This window comes from Eublepharis macularius, chromosome 11, assembly GCF_028583425.1.
Source record: "Eublepharis macularius isolate TG4126 chromosome 11, MPM_Emac_v1.0, whole genome shotgun sequence".
Taxonomy (NCBI): Eukaryota; Metazoa; Chordata; class Lepidosauria; order Squamata; family Eublepharidae; genus Eublepharis; species Eublepharis macularius.
In genome coordinates this window covers 59,389,131-59,413,865 of record NC_072800.1, presented here as the reverse complement: position 1 = coordinate 59,413,865, position 24,735 = coordinate 59,389,131, and the positions used below count along the sequence as shown (strand labels likewise).

Here is a 24,735-nt window from a genome sequence, read left to right as displayed (position 1 = left end):
TGGACGTTGCACAGGGTGGCCTTTGTGGGGGTTTTCTGCGCTTCTCCCCCCCCCCCTCCCGTGCTTATTCAGTTCCGGGGATCTCCGCGTCGGTGGGGGTGAGTCCTTTGCGCGTGTCACTTGAGATTCGACGTGTTGCGCGATGGGGGCGGGAATGGGCTTCGTCGTCGCTTTCCCTTGAAGAGGGTTAGCAATATCGGTCGCCAGATACAGTTGCCAACTGCTGGAGATAATTGAGTTGGAGCTTAGGGAGGGCAGGGTTTGAGGAAGGGTGGGGCCCCAACAGAGTATAATACCACATAGACCTTCCTTCAGAGCAGCCATGGGCTCCAGGGGAACTGGTCTCTGTAGTCTGGAGAGCAGTTGTAATTCTGGGAGATCTTCAGCCCCACTTGGAAGTTGACTACTCTGCTGGCCTCGAAAATCCCTGAGGGAGGATTTAGACGCTACACTGTCAGGAGGCCGGGTGGAGATGGTTTTATAACCTGTTATCGAGGCTGGCTTATATCTTAGCAATAGAATAGATGACACACGTCCATGATACCAAGGGGTTTCGGCCTTAGACCGTTTCTCACAACCAGGTGCATAGGCGGGGAAAGAAACGAGCGGGCGTTTTATTTAGAAGATTAGTTATTAAATACGAAGAGGTACTCCGATAAATAGCACAAATGTTGTGAGTACAAACCAGCAGAGGTGCCGGGTAAGCAACAAATGCATACAGATCTGAGGTTATGCTTTGGGAGGCATGTTCGTTGCGGGCAAATCATCGCTTGGACTCACTGGGTTCATTGAGAGAATAGTGAGAACTGTTTGGTCGCATGACATAGCAAGCAATTGATTGTTGTTCTTTAATACCTGGCCACAGTATGGAGACTCTCATATTCATTTATTTAGTAAATCATTTATATGCCTCTCTTCCACCTGAGGATTCCTTTAACAGGTTTTTTAAGCTATCAAGAGAGGTAAAATATGAAACAATTACAGTAAGAACATAAGAACATAAGCAAAGCCATGTTGGATCAGGCCAGTGGCCCATCCAGTCCAACATTCTGTCACACACAGTGGCTAGAAATCCAGTGCCATCTAAAGGACTGTCAGTGAGGCCAGGACACCAGAAGCCCTCCCACTGCCTTCCTTCCAGCACCAAGACAACAGAGCACCACCTCCCCACAAAGAGAATACCATCTATCTCCTGTGGCTGTGTAAAAATAAGTGAATAAATATACCTGTTGGGAAACAATATTTTGATTAAACCACAAAGACCTAAATTACAGAAAATGAAAATCTCCAGAAAATCTCGAGGATTTAAGGCCAGTGGCACCTTAGAAACCAACAATTTTTTCTGGGTATTCTGAAGGGAGCTTTGATTCATGAAAGCTTATACTCTGAAAATCATGTTGATCTCTAAGGTGCCACTGGACTCAAATCCTGCTATTCTACTGCAGACCAACATGGCTACCTACTAGAAAATAACCAGTATTCTCATCACATCTTGTGCTGATCAGCATACAAAATGCCAGCATACATCCATAAATGTCATGTAAAGTGCATTTTGGAATTTAAGATAGACATGGAATAACTTAAATAAATAAAAAATGAAATAAATCTCCAGGATTTTGGAAAATCTTGGGCAAAGCTTTGTCAGTGAGTCATCTGAACTTAGAAGAGGTGTAGCATGCAAATACATTTCTTTCACACACACATACTGCCTCTGACTTGACCAGGTGGTGCTGTGGTAGTGGGCTTTTTATTTAAATGCTAACCTTGCATTTATTCTAAAAATAAACATTATTTCCTGATCTGCAGTTGGTATGAACCATCTCATATCTGTCATATTATGTGACTCCAGTGATTGGGTATGTTCCATCTGTATGCTCCTGGTACTTTTAGCTATTACCATTGCAAAAATCCTTAATATGCATATGTGGTTTTCATTTAATAAAAGTTGTGAAGGCGTTGGAAACCACAGTGATTTTATCAGTGGTGATATTCTGTTCTTGCTACATGTAAATAATCTGTCCCTAATACAAGGAAAAGCTACAGAAAATTGTATTTGCAAAAGTAAATTGTGAAAAATTTAACTGATTTCCTTGAAGGATTTGGGAAAGGAAAAGACAGAATGATATTGAGAGAATTGTAGATTCTAGCTTAAAATTGCTTTGTTACTGTATGATACTCTTTCTTTTTAAAACAGTGCCCAGATCATTGAATGTGGCTCAGGTCTTCCAACACCATTTTAAACTCTTATGCCGATTAGTGGGAGCAGTCATGAGTGGCTCCAAACCAGACATTTTGTGGGCTCCACATCATGTGAATAGATTTGTTGTGTGTGATTCTGAGTTGAGCCTCTACCACATCGAATCTGCTGTAAGTTCTGAACCCAAAGCAGGATCACTGCGTTTATCAGAAGAAACTACAGCAACTTTGTTGTCCATTAATTCTGACACCCCGTATATGAAATGTGTGGCTTGGTACCCCAAATATGATCCTGAATGTCTTCTGGCAGTTGGACAGGCAAATGGCCGAGTTGTACTGACTAGTCTTGGCCAAGATCACAATTCAAAGTCCAAGGAGTTGATAGGAAAAGAATTTGTTCCAAAACATGCACGGCAGTGCAACACCCTTGCATGGAATCCACTGGACGGCTATTGGCTTGCTGCTGGCTTAGATAAACATCGGGCTGATTTCTCAGTATTGATCTGGGACATCAGTAGCAAATACACTCCAGAAACTCCAGTTGCAACTGAAAAGGTAAGGCTTTCCTCTGGAGATAGTGAAGCAGGACTGGTTGTGACAAAGCCACTTTATGAACTCGGGCAGAACGATGCTTGCCTTTCTCTCTGTTGGCTTCCACGGGACCAGAAGCTTCTTTTAGCTGGAATGCATCGGAACCTGGCTATCTTTGACCTTAGGAATATAAGCCAAAAAATGTTTGTGAATACTAAGGCTGTTCAAGGAGTCAGTGTTGATCCATACTTCCATGATCGTGTGGCTTCCTTCTATGAAGGCCAGGTTGCCATATGGGATCTTAGAAAGTTTGAAAAGCCTGTTTTGACACTAACAGAACAACCAAAACCCTTAACAAAAGTAGCGTGGTGTCCTACAAGGACTGGATTGCTAGCTACTTTGACCAGAGATAGTAATGTCATTAAACTCTATGACATGCAGCACACTCCTACACCAATAGATGAAACTGAACCTACGATAATCGAAAGAGGCGTGCAGCCCTGTGAACATTATATTGCTTCCTTTGCTTGGCATCCCACAATTCAAAATCGCATGGTTGTTGTAACTCCAAACAGGACCATGTCTGACTTCACAGTGTTTGAAAGGATCTCCCTTGCATGGAGTCCAGTTACCTCTTTAATGTGGGCATGTGGGAGGCATTTGTATGAGTGCACTGAAGAAGGAAAGGCCAGTACCTTAGAAAAAGACATTGCCACCAAAATGCGTCTGAGGGCTTTATCCAGGTACGGCCTTGACACGGAACAGATCTGGAGAAACCATATTCTAGCAGGAAATGAAGACTCACAGCTCAAGTCACTCTGGTACACTCTGCATTATATCCTTTAAAAGTGCCCTCTCTTTTACAAGCTAGTGTGGTGTAGTGGTTGTCAGATTAAGACCAAGAAGACCCAGATTCAAATCCTCATTTGCTGGATGACCTTGGACCAATTACTCTCTCTCTCTCTCTTAGCCTCACAGGGCTGTTGTAAGGATAAAAAGGCAGGGAAAATAATACACACTGCCCTGACCATCTTGGCTGGATAAAAATATGCTGAAATAAATAATGTGCTGGAAAGATGCTGCAAAAACCAACAGGACATTTCTTAGGCAATGTTTATACTCCAGTGGTTTGTGATGTTCCTTTCCCTTGATTTCCTTGATGTGTTTATTTCTGCTGCTCAGAAATGAAGGGAAGACTAGAGGGGGAAGTGTTGCTGGCCTAATGCTCCACGGAGGCGAGGAGAAGGCAGAGAACCAACAAGAGGGAAGGCTCCCATTGACCCTGGGCAATAACTCGTAAAGATCCAAATGTTCTGTACTACTGACAGTGGAGCCTTCATCCATTGAATAAGGTGTATTCCAGCAGTAGAAGGTTTCTTGTTTCAGAGGAATGCCCACAGTTAATGGAATGGAACCTTTGGATCCAACTCCATTATTCTTATTACTCAACCAGCACAATTTTTACTAGCAGATCTTATAACAAAAATTAGGAAGGAGAAGGTTATTATGAACATATTCATATCCTCAGCAGGAATATCTCCCAAGTACATACAGTACCATTCACAGCAGCACAACTCTCCCCCACCCCCCGCCATTCCCTTAAATGCTGTTAATAATTTAGCAATTTTCCTATACCTGAAAATACTTATGAAGCAGTATACGGAAGATATGGATCAGAAATTCACAGGAAACAAGGGTTCCTTAGTTTACGCTGGCATCAAATCCATTGTGAAGGCATCTATGGGTAAGTACATCTTGAGTGATTGTTTAATAATACTCAAGCTTGTGGCTCAGTGATAGACCTTCTGCTTATCATGCCAAAGGTCCCAGCTCAAATCCCTGGCATTTTCATTTAAAAGGATCAAGTATTAGTTGATGTGAAAGACATCTGCTGGAGACCCTGGAGAGCAGACTGCATAAAGCAGCTTCATGTGGTCCAAACGAGTGAAGGGGTTTGGCTGGCCCAGCCTACATAAGAGAATTATTTTAAGAGGAAAAATGAATAACCCTTGTATACTACTCTGGTTCTCGGGGGAATACGTTTTTAAATACACTTTCCTCTTCTTTGTCCTTTGACCACTCAGTCCTTATTTTCCAAGTGTGCTTTCTGAGCCTCTCCTCTGGCCCAGAAGAAACAGTGATTGGCTTCCTGCTATCTCAAACCAGCATTTTAAGCCTGCTCAGATCCAGGTTCCTATAATAGATTTTAATGCGGAGATGAGTTTTTTTTAATCAAGTGTGGCCACAACAACAACTAAAATCCACAGCAATTGGAAATCCAAATTATGAGAAGCATGCCTGAGGGTGTTGATACACTGTGCCCTATGATTTGGTCTCCAAACATCTTGCGTCAGGGAAGATGCCTTTTGGCAGAGGAAGTTGCCTCCATTAATGGAATGGATCTATGGGATCTAATCATTATGGCTGTTTCTTGATCTAGAACATTTTTTACCAATAGAACAAAAAGTAAGAGGCATTTTGTGAATGCAGTGAAGAAAAGGGGGAATTATGTGATGCCTGTATTTTACAGAACATTTTAGCTTTGCCTGTTGTATTCTAAAAGGTTGCATTGTTCTGTTTGTGCAAACAATTCTATAGGAACAACCGAGAACCTCAGGCATAGCCGGAGTGGGTCTGACAGACAGGCTGATATTATTCAGTATCTAAGTGAGGAGAGATCATTGGCTTTGCAGCTTTGCGGCTGGATCAAGAAGGGCACAGATATCGACGTGGAGCCTTTCCTAAGCTCTTTGGAACAAGAAGGAGATTGGGAGCGAGCTGCTGCTGTTGCACTGTTCAACTTGGACATCCGACGAGCAATACAGATACTGAACAAAGGAGCTTCTTCAGGGAAAGGTGTCTTTTTGTGATTGGGTGTTATCTCCCCCCCCCCCCTTCTGTCCCGTGTGGGTGTCAAGCCTTGAGAAATTTTCTTTGGATCTAGGAGCCAGCCCAAAAATTCAGGAACCAGACTTATTTTTCAGCTTCTGGTTTTGTATTTTTATAACCCTATTTTCTAATTATTGCTACCACAAAGTCTAAACCTAAGTTCTTCATAGTTTCTTGTAATTTTATTCATTTATGTACTACAGCACTTGACAAGAGTGCTGTAGTATATAAATGAATATAGGGGTAGCTCTGATTGTTGTAACCACAACAGAAAGCTAACCTCCTAACTTAACTTTGCCCTAATTTCTCATAATTCCATTATTTGTTTTAAAAGCTTCATTTAATTGCATATTGGAGCCAGTATAATGCAGCTGATTAAGAAACAAATTTATCACCATTGAATAGTGTAAAATTTAAGCAATGACAAGAGTTTCTTGTACATTTCTGTTATGCAACAAACCATGCAAAATCATATATAATGGATGGGATCCTGGCACTTTTTTCACTCAACCTTGGCCAATTCCCTGCCTTATTGCAGCCTGTTTTGTCCATGCCAGTGCCATGATCTCAAACAGCCCTCTTGGTGGTCTAAGGGACTCCCTTCTCACCAGTGGAAAAACTGGTTGAATGCAGCTCTTTGTACTTACATTGAGAATAGCTGAGAGACCTCTACAATAAAATCATTGCTGAAAATAGTAGGTGTTGTAATGAAATTTCTGGATGCCATGTTAACATGGCATCTGCGGTTTTCAAGTCCTGATACATGTATACATATGCATCATTCAGGTTTGGATCCTGATCTCCCTTTCCACTTGCACTAGACATTTGTAGTCGTGTGTGTGTGAGGGTGTCCAATTCCCACCTTTGTCTCTGCAGCCCCCCACTTCAATACCCATGTTGTTCCTAGGGATCCCCTGGCCTATGGAGGCATAGTTTTGTTGGTTATAGAAGACTGCACTGGAAGGCTGGGGGAAGAAAGTTTGTCATTAACGTAGCACAATTCCAATTGCACTGCATGGAGTCCAAGCCTTTGTTTGTATCTGCTCATAAAGTAAGATATAGTAGATACTTATTTTCTGCCAGTACGTTACGTCTTTAGGATATTTTAACTCTTCTATTTTAAAAGACATATAGAGTCTTACAATAAATAAAACATCAGTCTGACTTTAAATACACATTGATTAAAGTTAGGCAGTGGTTAGGGCCTCACAAGTTAGTGCAAAGAGCCTTGCTTTTTCTCATTCCCTTTCTGCTAAGTTACAAAATGGCTGGCATGGGCAGGGTGGTGGTTAGGCCAGTAGATGCTCAGGAAGGACCACACTCCCTAGATACTGACTTTAACAAGGATTGGTTCCAAAGACACTCTGTGTGTAGGTCAACTCCCTTCAGCTTATGTGAGAGCCATTTTACATTGTGTGCAAGAGCATCCTGTGAGAAAAGAGGAGCCTTCTGAGAAATTTACCCAAGAGGCACCCATGACTATATTTATGTTATAGCCCCTGTATGGGTACCTGTTTGTAAGACCCAGCACACATCACCTGGACAATTGGCTTTGGGATCTTCTGCCTGTGTATATCAGAGTCCCATTTCAGGCAACCATCCAAACAAATGAGGGAGAAAATAGATCTCAAATAAGAAAAATCTTTATTCCTCTAACAAGATACAAAATGGAAAAATGGAAAGCCAAGAATAGCAAAATGAGGCAGTACAATAAACAAATGCAAAACTGTAACATAGACTTACCTGTCTATGAGCTATTGTTTAATTGGCAGGGGGGATGGACCTGGAAAAGGGGCATGGCCTATCAGGCAAACCAGTGGTGTGTTGGGGAGAAAGATCCTGATCCTGAAAAGAGGGGCAAGAGTCCAAACCAAGGGCAGTTGATGAAAAGCAAGTTTGGGGATGAAGTTCCAGAATTCAAAGGAGGGGAAAGGTCAGTGATTTCAGCCAAAGAATGGGGGTTTAGAAGGTGAACCAGCAATAAGGTTGTGGAATCTGACTTGGATCCAGAAAACAAGCTACAAGACGTCAGGGATGGCCAAGGCAGGAAGATTCAATGATTTTGGCAAGAGTAAGGCAATAGACCAACCATGGGTTTGGTGGTATGCAGTCTTTGGATCTCATTGGCAGATTTTGAATTCAGGGGAATGAACTCAACTTTAGAGGGCAAACTCAACTTGGGGTGGAGTGATTAGGTTACCTGTCTCAAATACCACCTTTGGCTGCTTTAACAAAAGACTGAGCGGAGGCCAGATGGTTATCTCAGGCTCTTGACTGAATCCGGTTTGAAGGGGAAGGGAGGTCTGTCTAGGCTGGGAAGCTTGCTTATTGTTCTGCAAGCTAGAGTCATTTATTCATGGCCAGAGTGTGAAGGAGTTCTAGAGGCTTGAGATGAAAGGACTTTCATCAGTGTACTCCATAGATCATTCCAGCAGGTGGGCTAGTCCTTGACAGTGTTCAGGGAAATTCCTGCCAGTTTCAGGCCCCCCTAGTTTAATATCTAGCTGGATATTTTATCTAGGCCTCTGGCAATCTAGCTAGAAGATCTCTAGGAGTTGACAGTTTGGAGATCTGTGTGTGTGTGGGTGGGGGGAGGCTTGTATGTGTCGGTACTGCTCCCTGTTATTATAATACATTTTCCAGTGCTTACATCAGCATCTGCAGAACAGAGCTTTTGTCTCTTCCTTCCCCTCACTTCCATTGGATTCAGCTTGGTGTACTGAAATACATTCGCAAACTCCCATTTCTTTTTTTAAAAAGTATGTTACTGTTTTATTAATAAGAATAAAAGCCCAATAAAAAGGGCAAAGAGAAAAAGAGAAAGTAAAGGGGAAAAGAAGAGAAAAAGAGAAAGGAGAAGAAAAGAACAAAAAATTTAAAAACAAAGAAAAACAATACATATTTCATTTTCCATTTTACAACACCTATAATACCTTTACAAATTATGTAGTTATAGTTCTGATACCTCCAGAATTTGCCTTTTCGTTATTGCCCCCCTTCTATTTATTTTTCCCAAATTTATCTTCTTAGAAATCAAATCTGCAAATCATCAGGGTTTTTTTGTCTCATGCAGGAAGTCAATAAAGAGTTTCCACTTAACTATAAAAGTAGACAATATTTTATCTCTCATCAAAGCTGTACGTTTAACCATCTCTGCTAACTCCATCATTTTCACAATCCAGTCATCCATTGAAGGCAAACTCCCATTTAATAACTAGAATGGCAGGGTGGTCATTGCTCAATCTTTTGTGGTGAGGCCATAGATACCATATGAGTGGAGGGACCAGACAACTTCATCTGGTGTATCAAATTTTTGTAGCCATTTTAAATGGCAAAACTAAAATAAATAATTACATGTGATAGCCTCATGTGAAATAGGCCATGTTGAAATTATTCCCTCTCTCTAACTTAGCAAGACAATTCTTTTTGATCATGTAGCTGTACACAAACTATTTATTACAGGGGTTCCCAATCTTGGTAAGCTCGTGGGCACTTTTGAAATTTTGAGAACAGGGATTGGGCACTTCACCTGTGCATGGGGAGCTAGGGCCAATCCCCAAATACTGGGTGGTCACAAACCAAGCACCTGTCTATGATGGAGGCAGCTACTGCAAAGGTGCTTTCTGCAGACATGAAGGTGATGTATCCTGGGTTCTTCTGAAGTACATCCTTCTCCGTTAAGGTGGAAGAACATCAGGGCTGGCTATTTGCTTTGGGAAAGAATAATTTGAGGAAGAAGGCAACGGGCTTCAGGAAATCCATTAGCTGGTGCCATTTTAGGGATCCCTGATATATCTACATCCCACATTTTGACATTTAGACTCTTAAGGTGGTTTTGTTTTTTCTTGTAGGGCAAGTTCTCTTTCAGAATAAATGTCAGTTACCATTGAATAGTTAATGAGTAATGCATGTGGGGCAAATACAGGACTTAATTTCATTCCAAACAAAAGCTCTCAATGGAAAAGTGTGTACTTAACTGTGGGGTTTGTTGGTTTGAAATGTTGATTGCCATGCTGTTCTTTCTTTCTGCTTGCACAGGTGATCTCAATCTCAATGTCGTGGCCATGGCACTATCAGGCTACACAGACGAAAAGAACTCCCTGTGGAGAGAGATGTGCAGCACTCTGCGGCTGCAGCTAAACAACCCTTATCTGTGTGCCATGTTTGCATTTTTGACAAGTGAATCAGGTTCTTATGATGGCGTTTTGGTAAGTCCTTCCACAAAATACATATAAGAAGAGATCTGGGAAGTCTTGGGTATTGAAAGGGGAAATTGACCAGCTGGTTAGTGTTTTTAAAAAAATTGGGTCCTGAGGAGCAATTGGACTTCCTAAGTATTGTTCAACAAACAGTACATTGGGTTCAAACCCCTCCCACACGTTCCTTTGTGCAACTGGAAGGCACTTCTGTTCAGGCAAGCAAAGGTTCTGCAATTTCCACAGATTTAACACACACACACCTACCCCCCCCACACACACCATTGTAGACTCCGAGGCTGCATCTTGCTCTATTCCTGAGGGTTTGTTGATGCTCAGGAGAACTTTTGGAGACAGAGGAGGGAAGTGGAAGTCTGCAAAAGGAGGGGAAAAGTGAGAAACGCTTCACTTGTAGTTCTTAGGATCCAACCCAGTACACTGTAAAAATGTCACAAACACATTAATGTGGCTGTAGCCACAAGTGAACAGAGCTTTCTTTTGGTATAAGTATGTGCAAGGGTTAGTGTGATTTAGTAGGATTTGGGGATGGAGTTTTTCATTTTTATTGATTTATTTGGTACATTTTTATCCTGCCCTTCTTCCAGTCAGCACAGGGTGGCATACATTGGTCTCCCCTCCTCCATATTATTCTCACAACAACCATGTGAGATAGATTAGGCTGAGAGAGAGGGTGACTGGTCCAAGATCGCTCAGCAGTCTTCCAAAGCAGGATGGAGCTTTGGAACTGGGTCTTCCAGATCCTAGTCTGTCTCTCCAACCATTACAGCACACTGACTTTATTCTTTGATGGTAGCCCCCTATTACTCCTGCCTTACGTATTGGCAGATTTGCTTGTGAAGTTTTCCCAACTTGGTGAGGAGGTGCTCAAGAAACCAAAGAGAATTGGTGCAAGATGTGTAGCAATGGGCAAGCAGCTAAAAAGGAAAATGGTGATAGTAGGCTGACTTGGATTAGCTTGATTTAATTTGTGCAGTGTACTTTTTTTTAGTGTTACAAGGTGTACCGTGTAATCGTCATCATATTTAATTGCCTTTTAATATATTTATTGCATTGACTTAATTTATACCCTACCTTTCTCCCCAATGGGGAGACAAAGGGATTTGTATCATTCTCCTGTCCTCTGTTTTATCCCCACAACAGTGTGAGGCAGGTTAGGTTGAGTATGCGTGACTGAGCCCCCCAGAAAGCTTTCATGGCAGAGTGAGGATTTGAACCTGGGTCCCCCCGATCCTAGTCTGCGACCATCCACTATACCGCACTGGCTTGTTCTTAAGGACAGTAACTGTTGTTTGGCTAATGGTAATATATTTTGTATTCTTTCAGTATGAAAACAATGTAGCTGTACGAGACAGAGTGGCATTTGCTTGTAAATTCCTCACTGATGCTCAGGTAACCGTCAAATTTGCTATTATTCCCCCCCCCCTTAAGTTTAGGTTCTTTCCAGAAAACAAAGGTATGAACACCCCAAACCTCCATGACTGTTGTTCTCTTAAGACAGGGAAGAAAGAGGGATTTAACAATGCACAGACTTTGATGGGCACTCCCCTCCACCTATTATGAAATCAAATATGGACAAAGGGCTCACTTTTCAATTTTACACAAGTTTGTAAACCTTTTGCACAAGATTGTAAACAGGCACTTCCTTGTGGCAAATGATAACTGCCTCTGGGTGACTAAAAGGGGAAATGCTTGTTAAGAACCCACTGTTTTCATCTTGTTAGACCATCGATGCTCTGCAACTGGAACCCAACACCCACGTTGAGAGCTGGCAGGCTAGTAAAGAAGCATCTTTGTGGATCTATTTGCAAAACTGCCTTTATAGCAGAATGTGGGATCTGGTGCTAATATATTTCCTGCTGGAGATATCTGATGATGGATAATCTTTCTTTTTGTATCCTTCCTGCAAAATATTGATGATGGGATGTTGCAACTCAAGGCTTTTGGTGCTTTAATGGAGCTACCCTGCTCAGCTCCACTGCATGTACAGTAGGGGGGAGGGAATTCCCATTTTTTATCATTATCGTCTTTTGTTTTTGTAGTTGAATAGATTCCTTGAGAAGCTAATGAGTGAAATGAAAGAAGCTGGGAACTTGGAAGGAATCCTCTTGACAGGACTAACAAAGGATGGAGTGGATTTAATGGAAAGTTACGTAGACAGAACGGGAGATGTTCAGACAGCAAGCTATTGTATGTTACAGGTTTGTATGCGTCTCTGAAATAAATCCAGATCACAACTTTTGTAACAATTCCATACTTATTTTTTTATTAAACTCTATTGTGCACATTGCCCAGGACTATACTGCCTTAGAGTGACTGCTATATTTGATTAGGTAGGGGATGGTTTTCTTGACAGGGCACTAGTTCTCTTTTGTCTCTTTCCAGATGTTTCAAAATGTGCCTTTCCTTTGTAGTGCCTGTGGTAGAGTCAGAAAATAATCTTAAATCCACAAAATGCAAGCAGAAATCTGCTTGCTGAGAACTTCATCCCACTTCTCGTTTTTTTCTGTCAGCAAAAGTGGCAGGATTGTTTCAGTACATAAGCATATTTGTTCAGAATTAAATCCCATTGTGTTCAGTGGGATTTACTCCCTAGTAAGTCTTCTTAGGATTGTATCCTCAACCTGTCCTTTCATCGGAACTTCATTTTGCCCATGCCATAGCACAGTGGTTAAGTGGTTGGGCTGCGAGTCAGCGCTTTGCTGTTTGAATCCCTCTACTGCCATGAGCTCAGTACGTGGCCTTGGGTAAGCCACTCCTCTCATCCTCAGCTCCCCAGCTGTATTGTGTGGATAATAATAACACTGACTTTGTTCACTGCTTTGAATGGGGCACTAATCTGTGTAGAATAGTGGTATATAAGCACAGTTGTTACTATATTTTCTTCATTGATACATGCCTACTTTTAGGGTTCACCCTCTGATGTGCTTAAAGATGAGCGGGTTCAGTATTGGATTGAAAACTACAGGAATCTTTTGGATGCGTGGAGGTTTTGGCACAAACGAGCAGAATTTGACATCCATAGGAGTAAGCTGGATCCCAGCTCAAAACCTTTAGCACAGGTAAATGTAACTCTGATAGTCCTGAATAAGTCTTGCTGACACATAAAGTGGTATGTATTGAGAAAACCTGGAAAAATTCAGTTGCAAACAATTGCTAAAGTGCATTGCAAGTGTGTGAAAGCAGCCCAAGATACTGTTTACTCTTATTAATTTATTTGCATTATTTATAGTCCACCTTTCTCACTGAAATGCCAGGCAGTGTAATTCAATACAATCAACAGCTGGAACATTTAGTAAACAATACAATAGGCTATAAATTGCAGAAATTTGAAAACAAGCACGAGTCTGATACAGAGCTGAAACAAATTTGAAACAAAACATAAGAAATTTGACATGACACAGTAAACAACAACAGCCACTGCACAGTAGTAAAGTCTACAGCCCCCATCCCTTTATCGAAGCACCTCTTTGAACCATTTCCTTATAGCCCTAGTACTTGTGTATGAAAGTCCTCCCACATAATTTGGTTTTGTACAGTTTGTGGAAAGCCATGAAAGTAAGATCTTTCCTGACTTCTTCAGGCAGGCCGTTCTCTAAGGTTGGGGCCACCACAGAGAGTGCAACTGTATGGGCAGCTGTTGATTTTGCCCATTTGCAGGGTGGCAGCTGCAGAAGACCCATTTCAGATGAGTGAATCTGCTGTGGTGGAGTATAGGGAGAGAGGTGCTGTTGTTGATCAGCGGGATCAAGACCATGAAGGGCTTTGTATGTGATAGCCAAAACCTTGAATTGAGCCCAGTAGATGATAAGTAACTGCAGAATGGGAGTAATATGTATGCTCTGCCTAGCTCCTGATAATAATTAGGCTGCAGCATTCTGCACCAACCGGAGTCTCTCAGTTGACTTTGAGGGAACATCTATGCATACTGTATTACAGTAGTCGAGTCTAGTGTTCTTCAGTCTATGTTCTTCAGCAATGTTGACTTTGCTAAATTTTGGCCAAAGAGTCACTGTTGCCCAAGGTAGCATTCCTGGCAGGTAGAGGATGTTGCAGTATTTACCCGATGTAAGAAGGAAATGCAGCTGTTTCATCCACTGCTGACAGAATGATGTCATGTGAAGCCACTGTGTTGGATCCAGCCAGTTTTTTCACTCAGTCTCACCCAGTTCACTGTCTGCTTATTCCAGCCCCTGTCATACATGACTTTTGTCCATGTAGGTACCATGATCTTCTACATAGCCTTTTCAGTGTTCAAAGGGGGACTTCCTTCTTTTTCACCAGTGGCAAAGCTGGCGGGATCTAACCCACTGTGTTCAATTGGAAGGTCCAAGAAAGTTGCTTACTGGGGAACCAAAGTGGCTTTTCACATCATTTCCCCTCCAGCACTCAGTCCTCACAACAGCAAACTTGTGAGGGTAGATGAGGCAGAGGGATTGTGACAGGCCCAAGGTCAGCTGGCAGGCTTCCCAGGTTGAGTGAGGGATTTGAATCCAGTCATCCCACATCCTAATCTGACTCTCTAACACTACACCATACCAGCCTTCTAGATGGGATTTCAAAGAAATACGTCCTTTATTTTTTCCTTTATTTTTATTTATTTAAAATATTTATATGCTTACTTTTCTTCCGAGCATCTCAGGACCTGTGGCTGGAAGTGTGTTACATTTTCTCAGCAATTATGTTAGAATCATTCTGAAAACACTCTGTGTGATTGTGTGATCTGGAAACGCTTTAAAATAGCTTAACACCAGATCCGCCCCGCTCCAATAGTAACAACAAACCAAGAGAGAATCACGAGTCCAGAGGCAATGCAAAAAAAAAATGCGAAAACCTACTAACCCCAAACTAAACTCAAACTGAAAAGTACTCAGAAGTCAGTAGGAATCATGCATGTTCTTATATTCAAAATTATCAAAATTCAATTCATAAGTTACAGTCTTGAGTGTAAGCAATATGCAACTAGTATATTGACAGAGAACTCTCCTATTAAAGTGTCCTGTGGTAGTAATTTATAATAAAGTGGCATGTGCAAGACAAAATTTAATCACATCACAGAAGGTATAAACAGTTGATTTATCATTCAATATTTTTTATATTGCACTAATCTACTACATAATACTCAAACATTCACAGTGCGGTTCCAAAATCCATATTTAATTGTCCTTATTTGTCCTTATAATGATAGAGGTGCCATGGTGTAGAAAGATGGTATTAGTAGTTCATTCTGTTGTAAATTGAACAGGCTGTGATAATGTTCTTGTCCCAACAGGACGTCTAGATCCACATTTTCCTGTTTCAATATAAATCTTTATCAAAGAATCACAGTCTCTGTAATCAGTTTAATTAAAATAATACCACAATCTAAGTCACATAAAATTTACATTACACATATTGTTGTACTTACACATCCAAAAGTATCATTCAAATATCCAGGTACTGAATTTTGATAATTTTGAATATAAGAACATGCATGATTTCTACTGACTTCTGAGTACTTTTGAGTTTGAGACATGAGTCTCTCATTACTGCCTAGGATGGACTGTGAGTTTTGCATTTGACTGCTGTGCTCTTTTTCAAACAAGTATTGCCAATTGCTCCAACTTCTAGATGGCAAAATGGCTGCATTCTTCCAGTTCCTCTCTCAGCTGTTCGAAAACAATCCTCTTTCCTGTAGAATCTCATGTGTGTTATAATTGGTATAAGAAACCTAATTGAAATTTACATCAATTCTAGAATTTATTGTGCTAACCCATCAACAAAGCTGCAGCGAGTAAGCTTTTTATTGTTTCGTATCTTAAATAACACATCCCTTCTGTATCTTTTTTCCCTATCTGCGAAGGTATTTGTAAGCTGCAATTTTTGTGGAAAATCAATTTCCTACAGCTGCTCAGCCATTCCCCACCAAGGCCGAGGTTTTAGCCAATATGGTGTTAGTGGTTCCCCAACCAAATCCAAGGTCACGAGTTGTCCTGGTTGCCGCAAGCCCCTCCCTCGATGTGCCCTTTGTCTAATAAATATGGGAACTCCAGTTTCCAGCTGCCCAGGTATGGCTCTGGTTTTGATCAGTTTCTCAGTATTAATTCATAGGACTGTAGCATTGATGTATTGATATGTCAGTGATTTTTGTTTATTTAGGGTGATTGGCTTTTTAAAAGACTGATCAGAATGGGAATCTTTTAGGATCAGCTGCTCAATTCAAGTTATTATTGGCTTTGATCTGCATTTTATCAACCTTTGTTGTTATTGGGATATAGACTCTTAAAGTATTAAGGTGATATTTTGGCCTAGTCTGTGTGCCCCCCTCCGTCAATGAATTTTTCCAGACCATTGGTTAGATGCCACTGAATAGACTTCTTCATTTTACATGACATGAGTTGGGCCTAGAGGAAGCAGGTACTTCTTATACAAGTTAGTGCATCTGACTGAGAGTTAAGGATTCTTGACTTCTTATAGAGAAATCTAACAGTTACTCTTTTTCTGTGTCAATCATGAATAAGTGTATAAATCATTACTGAGATCCAAGGAGCTACTTTTAGGTGTGTTCAAGGATTTAGGCATGCCCCCCCCTTTGAATAGGAATTGTCCCACCTCCATTGGCTTCAAAAGCAGTTTGCCATGTGGCTTGGAGAACAGCTCTTCAACAAACCAGTCCAAAGCTTTCTGGGGCACAAGGAACCAGTTGTGCTGTTCTGTAGATCCCAGTTCGTGTACAGCTGTTTTGCACATCTGATTTGCTGCAGATGCTGGAAAGGACCATTGACCGTTCATATCTGAGTGTACATACAGTGAAATGGCCCTGTGGCCACACAGAACTACTTTTTAAAAAACTCTCTATATAAATGTTTCCTACATACAAAATGTGTAATTTTTGAAGGAACCTAATTATTTTCTTAACAAAGATTCCATTAATACCTGTGAATCCCAAAATCCCAACAGCAGTCAAATAGCTATAATTACTGATTATTGTACAATATTTGCAAAACATTTGATGCCTTTAAGAGGTGAAATATAACAAAAAGTTAAAACTTTCACCCATGTATGTTTTCTTAAACTGATTCTTCTCTGAAGAATGGAAATTAACTAAAGCTGCAATCCCATATACTCTTAATAGAGTACCATTAAACTCAGTGGGGCTAACTTCTGAATAACTATGCCTAGAATTACACTGTTAATTATTTTTAGCCTCAGAAATTTAACCATCTTGATTTTAGTGCTGAGCTGTTTACTACCAGGTTGCTTTCCAATCCCCAATTTTATATCAGAGCTCAGTTTCTGCTCATTTTAAATACCCTATTTTAATTACTATGGAAACTCTGGATAATTTTGTCTCTTACACAGGAGGATCCAAATTGGATGAAAAAGTTGATCTCAGCAAAGACAAGAAGCTAGCTCAGTTCAACAACTGGTTTACTTGGTGCCACAACTGCAGGCATGGTGGTCATGCTGGACACATGCTGAGCTGGTTCAGGTGAAGCAGCTAAATTAATGTGTTGCATAAACTTGGTCTGTGCATGGTTCCTTGGATTTTGTAGGCCAGCGTCTCCCACTAAAAGACTCGTTCTGCAACAGGCAAGGGAGCAAATCCTCATTGTAACATTTTTGGGAAGGTTCTCAAATAATAATAAGAACAGCAACAATGTTTGATTTATACACCACCTTTCAGGACAACTTAACACCCTCTCAGAATGGTTTAACCACTACACCAAATGTTTTGAAGTTGGACCCATGCCTAGACTGAGTCACCCTTTTTATATTTTGGCACACCCTTAAAAATACCGTGTTGGATCCCATCTAAATTTTTAATACTAATAATAACATTCGATTTATATACCTCCTTTCAGGGCAACTTAATGCCAAACTCAGAGCTGTTTACAAAGTATGTTATTAACCTCACAACAATCACCCTGTGAGGGGGGTGGGGCTGAGAGAGTTCTGAGTGAGCTGTGGCTTACCCAAGGTCACCCAGCTGACTCTAATCTGGTTCTCCAGATTAGAGTCCTGCTGCTCTTAAACACTACACCAAACTGGCTTTTTGTGCTCAGAAGCACAGCTTCCCCTTCTTCCAAAGCCTCGTGAAATGCTGCTCAAGGGGGATGTTAAAATGAAATGCCTTGTGGATTACAGATGGAACTGAATTTCACAACCCTTTCTGTGAAACACCTTTCGTTATCCTTGTTTTATTTTTATGAACATTTACATCTTAGTTTTGCTAAGCTGAACAGATAGTTTCTGAGACGCAGCAGATTTTTTAAAAACAAAAATTTATGATGTTACTTTCCCTTCTTATCCAGGGATCATACCGAGTGCCCTGTCTCTGCCTGTTCATGTAAATGCATGCAGCTGGATACAACAGGGAATCTCATCCCAGCAGAGATGGTCCAGCCATAAAATATCTGAGCTTGAACAAGAACCTTCACAACAGGGGCTGTCTCTAATAGACGTCTTTCACAGACAAAACACATACCTCAAAACAAGCCACTCATGACTCATCTGTAATAGAAAAATAAATCGTTCTGTCACATCAGCAATTTGATGTATGGATGGTTTTGATGTGTTTTGTATAGCCAGATATTGTTATACTTCAGGTGTGTAATGTGGACCTGTTCAATGGGTTGTGAAGCAGTTCATTTCAGAGGCATTTATAGATGCTTCATGGATATTCCAAGTAGCCTTAAGGAAGATTTTCAGCATTATGCTGTCCATACCTTGTATCTTCCATCTGAGATGAACCAGCATCGTATTACTGTATTTTATGGACTTCGAGCCTTCAAAAGCCTCTTGGAAAGACAGTGCCCATGTCATGCTGTAGATTTATACACAGATAATATTGCCACTTTTTTCTCAGCTGAGACACAACTACACTTCCAGGTAGTTTCCTCACACTGCAGTGCTGTTCTGTGACACTCCTGTGACACTGTTCAGGTGAATCAAGGTCTCTTTCAGTCTGCATGATTCAATATTAAGGTTCCAGTTTCAATAGAACATGCTTCTAGGGAGCATCCACTATTATTATGTGTCAAGAAGTTTCAGATCAGTTGTTAGAGAGACAGATGTCAGCTACATGTCAAAATAGCCAATATTGGACAAAGCAGCTAGCATTTGAAAAAGCAAGAATTGGCTGTAAACCTAAAATGTGTTGCAGTGTGAATTGTATCCACCCAATTTTACTTTGGGACAAAAGGGTATTCACTTCCTTTAGAAAACTGCAGTGTAAATGTGCAATTAAGATGAGACAGAGATATTTCCCTAAAGGTTAATTTGCTTTGACTAATACTAGATGTCATCTGCCATCATTGTGGCAGTAGTTACTAACAAACATTGGCTTGGATCTCCCCTAGAATTTCTGTGGGTGGTTTTGTGTGATTTTGCTGATTACCCCTTACCAAGGCAGGCCAAAATGCTCCTGTGGGACAGAGTAGGGGGCCCCAGGAATTGCTGGGGTGGGGAGGAAGAATTAAGAGTATGAAAGTTCTAAGCGAGATCTAAGCTGTTATCAGATTTCCCCCTAAATAAGATTATTTAAGTTTGTGACAACCAAGAGCTCTTGGAGTATGGGAAATATGTCTATTTACATGTGAAACTATATAGAAAAAACACTAAGAATATGGTGAAATCGGTAAATATAGTCAGTATAAAGTTACGTTACAACTTAGTGTATAGATTCCTTTGGTTAATTGGCAGCAAGGTGAAAACATGCCACCCAAAGTTGCAGCACATCCATGAATACTAAACTTTCTCTGTGTGTTTTTGATGCAATTTTGTAATTATTTAAGGTTTTATAGCAATCATTAAAACAGTTTTAAATAGAAGAGCTTGGATGCATGTGGTGGTCTGTGCACATACCAGGGGATTTCTTGACCCTTTTCCCCCTGGAGTCCCTTGCTCTCTCACTCGCCCACACCCACACCCTGCCCTAAAGCCAGTTCTGAGGGTTGGGAGATTTCTTGGAAGACTGGGCAACACAGCTGGGGAGAAGGTAATTAGAAAGCAGCGGATCCCTCCCTTTTCTTCAGTATGTGAATGGATATGCCTTCCTTTTGCACACTGGGCACTTTGGAGCCAGGCCATTGTATTTGTATGTACAGCACTGAAAAGGGAAAAAATGAATCTTTGAAAACTATTATTTATGTCTATGTACACAGTTGTGCTGGGCTTTATTATATTGCCTTGGTCAAAGGCTGCTTCCAGTCCGAATTGCATTTTTATTATTGAATCTATAGTGAGATGTGCATCACAGTACCCATTGTGTAATGTTGAAAAAGATGAATATTTGCTTTAACAATGTAGAATCTAAACAATTACAAGAACAGTTTGTAGATTTAATTTTTGTTTGTGTTATATTTGAAGTATTAAGAGAGCATGGATATTAATTCACTGACTTCTTCCTAGCTATAAGATTTTGTAAAATGTATATGTATGAATTGTTACTAACCTGGAAGTCTAGAAGCAGTATTTTTGTAAAATAACTGTATTTTATGACTCTTTTAAAGCCTAGTAAATAAAGACAACCTGGTTCTTGTGAGATTGCTTGCACCAGTTCACCCACAGCTTATATCTTTGGAGGATCTGTATTACTTATGTAATTCTATCCCAGTTCTCAGCCCATTGGGGAAACTTATAATAAAAACAAAATACAATTTAGAGAAACAATGTACAGGGCAGCTTCTGGATCCACTGGGCCAATTCACTCAGAGCTATAGTCTGTAAGTCATGGGTCAAGAACCATTGCAGAAGCTCAGTTCAGATCTTACCCAGCTGGGAGACACGTTATCAAGATACCTACTCTTGGCTAGGATTTGGAGCTTTCTTGCCATTGGCATTAATGATGTCTTTAGACACCTGGGTTCTGTGCAAGTACTTAAGTACTCTAAATCTGGGCTATAGGAATAGCAGGCAGCTCATCAAAGGGCAATTCTCATATAGACATACCCACAGCACTTTGGGCCTAGCTTTGTAAATATTTTGTAACAACAAACTTTCAGTCTAGAGGAATGAAAGCGTGTGATGAAGGTAAATAACATCTCATTAAGCCTCTGTTAAAGGCATACGGCATTTTTTTCCTCCTGCATGTTGCAACCTTGGGAAGGGAACACAAAAAGGCCCCTGTGTGGACCATCTTCTTTACTTCATTTATACCCTGCCTTTCTCCCCAGTGAGGACCTAAAGCAGCCTATATCCTCACAACCTTATGAGGAAGGTTATGTTAAGAGTGCATGACCATTTCCCATGTTGCCACTTCCTCTGTGTGAACATGATGGTCTATCTCCTCCACCTCTTTTCCCCTTCTACCCTCTTTGCTCAGAGAACTGGCTTCTTAGGAGAAAGAAACTGCTGGGAAGCCCAATAGCGAATAACAAATACTGGGGCATTTGTCTTTATTGGTAAGGGAAGCCCAATAGCAGCAAGTTGCAGTCCCTGCTTTCTATCGGTGGTTAAGAGCTGCACTGTAGCTATTCAGTATGGATTATGTTGTTGAGCATTTAGGTAAATATTTTTTTTGTAACAGGTTCTGAGGATTTCCAATCACTCGTTTCTGTTACTGCTTTCTCTAGATTGTAAAAAAAAAACAAGAACACACTTTGATCAAGCTCACCAATTCAGAATATTCATATAGCTTCAGTGTACTTTTAATGATCCAGGAAGTTGCCATTTGCATCATCTTTTGTAGTGTACTGTAAATGCAGTATCAAGTTATAGAGAAAAATAAATTTAGTAAGAGAAAGTTCTGAAAAAATAATGTTAAGTTCTTTGCTATTGTAGTAACCCTAACTTTTCCAAAAGTCATGCTGCTGTTCCTTTTTAAATACAATTTGAGAAATTCTCCCAGAGAGTCTTGAACTGAAATTCCAGAAAACAATTCAGGTTCCAGCAAAAAACAAACAGGAGTAGTGGCACTCGAAGGACATTATATTTTAGCATAAGCTTTTGTGTACTGGAGCTTGCTTCCGATGCAATGCAATGGCTCTTCACCAGGCAGAAATTGAGCTCAAGATGCAGAAAAATATAGGACATGCTATGATCTACTTAGCAGATGTGAGTACTCTTTACTAATGAACAAGAAGTCAACCTGCATTTTGGAATTCTGCAGCAAGGGTTTAAAAATGATGAATATAGATTTCTTCCAGCCATCAAATCAATTTCAATTTATTGTTACAGTCATAAAAACAGCAATTACAAATTAACCACTAAGGGTTAATTTAAAATACATTTAGAAAAAAAGTTACAAGTTATAAAATCTACTATACATCTAAAATCTTTAAATGAGCACACTAATTCAAAATTCCATCAATCAAGGATTTTTGTTTTCAAATTGCTAATGAGCAGAACTTAGCTACCACATAGGAAATAGATTTCTGCGTGTCTTCTAAGAGATATTCCTGAAGAGTTTGTCTTAAAATTCATAAAATATTGCAAAGGTTTAAATCTAGTGAGAAGTGGAATAATCAATTGAGTTCTTTCTTCTTGGTAGAACTCACAATGTAGGATGTGTACAATTGACTCAGCCACTTTATCAGAGCAGGGACAACAATGCTGCTTGAAAGGTAGGTGGCAGAACCTACCATATTATACTGCAGAGGGATATGTGTCAAAACACGCTCTCGAAAAGGCCCATCTGTACCGCTCATACGTAATATCACGACACTAGATTGACTGGAAGGAATTGCAATGGTGGAATGAGATTGACTGTTACTTGGTCTATATCTTGCCTATGAAGAAGCCTTTGGGGCGAAACGGGACTGGATTTTTTGCATGCCGGTGAACCCCGTAGGCAGCGTACATTACTCAAGAGAAGACTTCTATGACTTGAAAGCTACATTCTTGTGGAAAATTCCGGCTTTATATGGGACTATTAGGGCTTCCAAGCACCTTATGTACTGTTTACATGTACTGCTTGTAGAAATTTTGTGACTTGTATACCACCGTTGATGTCTAAAGGAAATATGTGATTTCATACCATCGCTGATATTTGTTAAATGACAATTTGTATGATGGAACAATTCATATGATGGATTTACTCGCACTGAGCACTTTTAGCACCTTAAATATATGAATTTGGGATAATTGCTGATTGCATTTTCCTAAGGGCTCTTCGTATTTTCTGCTTGTTTGGTGCCCTTGGGACAGCTCTTTTGTTATCTTTCATACATAATATCCGACAAGTATGATGGGGCTATGTGACATGGCTGCCTTTTTAGGGTACTATACTTTATTGGAAGCATTGCATCATTATTTTGGGATTCTATATCAGTCAGTCTTTGTGAGATTAGAAGTTCTGCGTGCTCAATCCCACAACTAAGAGCTCTTCTGGGTTTAAACCAATTGTTCTGATTTTATCTATTTTCGTGGACCAAGGGCTTAGCAGCTAAGAGGAGGGGAATAAAGCCCTTCGGGTTAAAATGGCTCTGCTGGGTGACCAACTGGGTGACCTTGGGCCAGTCACAGGTCTCTGGAGCTCTCTCAGCCCCTCCCACCTCATAGGGTCTATGTTGTGGGGATAATAATGACATACTTTGTAAACCGCTCTGAGGGGGCATTAAGTTGTCCTGAAGGGCGGTATATAAATCGAATGTTGTTGTTACATTATTATTCTCATGAAGTTCAACCATCAGATATAACAACTTTGTGTCGATAGATGTACCTCCCAACTTGGCTCATAGCCTCCCACACGAGACAGTATCAAAGGTTGCCCTGAGGTCCACAAAAGCTGCATATAGGTTACCCCTGGGAGATTTTGTGTGTTTGTGGATGAGATAATCCAGGACTACACAATGATCTAATGATGGGTAAAATCTGCTTGCTCAGTTTCCAGTAAGTTCTCTTGATTTAGCCTCTTGCACAACTTCAAATATAAGTGCTTGGTGAATATTTTACAGATAACATTTAGGAGGCTGATTGGTCTATAATTGTTTGGGTCTGATTTATTCCCTTTCTTATATATGGGCACTATAATAGCTGAGCCCCAGTCCTTCTGTATTTGCGTTGTTGCATCTATGTGCATAAAAAGGTTGGCCAGTATTGGAGTCCACCACTCTGTGTGTGCTTTGAACAGTTCTACTGCAATGAAGTTGCTTCCCGGTGCTTTCCCAATTTTCATCTGCATAATTAGTGAAGTGACTTCTCTTGCCATAACTATAGGCCATGATGGTATTGTTTCTAAGGGATTAAGAGACAGGGATATGTACTCTTAGTCTTCATATTCACAGAGAAATGACTTTCCCATGATTCAGCTTGAATGGTGCCTGCCATGTTAATTTTAGTCCCCTGGTGACCAGAGGTCATTTTTCCAAAAGTTGACATGAACTTTTTTTTTAAGTGGCCTCTATAACTGATTTCCATGCAAGATGTGCAGCAGTAATCCTTTTTTCCTTCAATAATTTCTTGTACTCGCTCTTGCTTATTTGAGTTTCAGCTTCCGTGTTTAGGTTGGGTGTAATTGGAATGCTTTAAAGCACTCTATGAGTTTTATTTTGGCTGGTACACATTTGTGATCAAACCATTTTTTATTAAGTGATTTCTCTCTCTCTTTGAGATTACCAGGTCTCGATAAGAGGGGAGTAAGTCTTGAAATAAGCATATCATACGATTTTAACAGGGTAGCTCTACCCTACCAACAGACTGCTGTTGTTGACGTTAGTGCCTGGGTGACGGATTTTCCCTCATCTATCTGTGACCACTTAGGAAATTTCTTAAGTTGAGTATCCCATCTGATTCTCATCCTCCCACTGTTCTCTTACATCGTTTTCCAGCTTGTGTCTATCATGATGGGTTTCTAGAAACAGTATCCAACTGAAGTTAAGAGGCAAGTGGTCACTTTCTGCTCTTTTATCAATCTTAAATTTGATACCACTATCATGCAGATCATGGGAGATTAGTATATAGTCAGTTGTTGAATGCCTTAAAC

At 40.5% G+C, this 24,735-nt stretch overlaps 1 protein-coding gene across 2 annotated transcripts; it reads left to right on the top strand.

Annotated features, from left to right (window-relative positions):
* MIOS (meiosis regulator for oocyte development) lies at positions 1 to 20,385 on the top strand. 2 transcript variants are annotated; one of them, XM_054991909.1, is made up of 11 exons: positions 1 to 98; positions 2,195 to 3,562; positions 4,373 to 4,471; positions 5,326 to 5,583; positions 9,655 to 9,824; positions 11,157 to 11,222; positions 11,873 to 12,031; positions 12,740 to 12,892; positions 15,673 to 15,877; positions 17,172 to 17,301; positions 18,125 to 20,385. In XM_054991909.1, exons 2-11 carry the CDS (start codon positions 2,269 to 2,271, stop codon positions 18,219 to 18,221), a joined length of 2,631 nt encoding a protein of 876 aa, XP_054847884.1. In that variant the 5' UTR covers positions 1 to 98; positions 2,195 to 2,268; the 3' UTR covers positions 18,222 to 20,385. The 2 variants fall into 2 exon arrangements, with proteins under 2 accessions (XP_054847884.1, XP_054847883.1); XM_054991908.1 differs by lacking the exon at positions 1 to 98 and having other exon boundaries at positions 2,134 to 3,562.
* Positions 20,386 to 24,735: the final 4,350 nt, after the last annotated feature.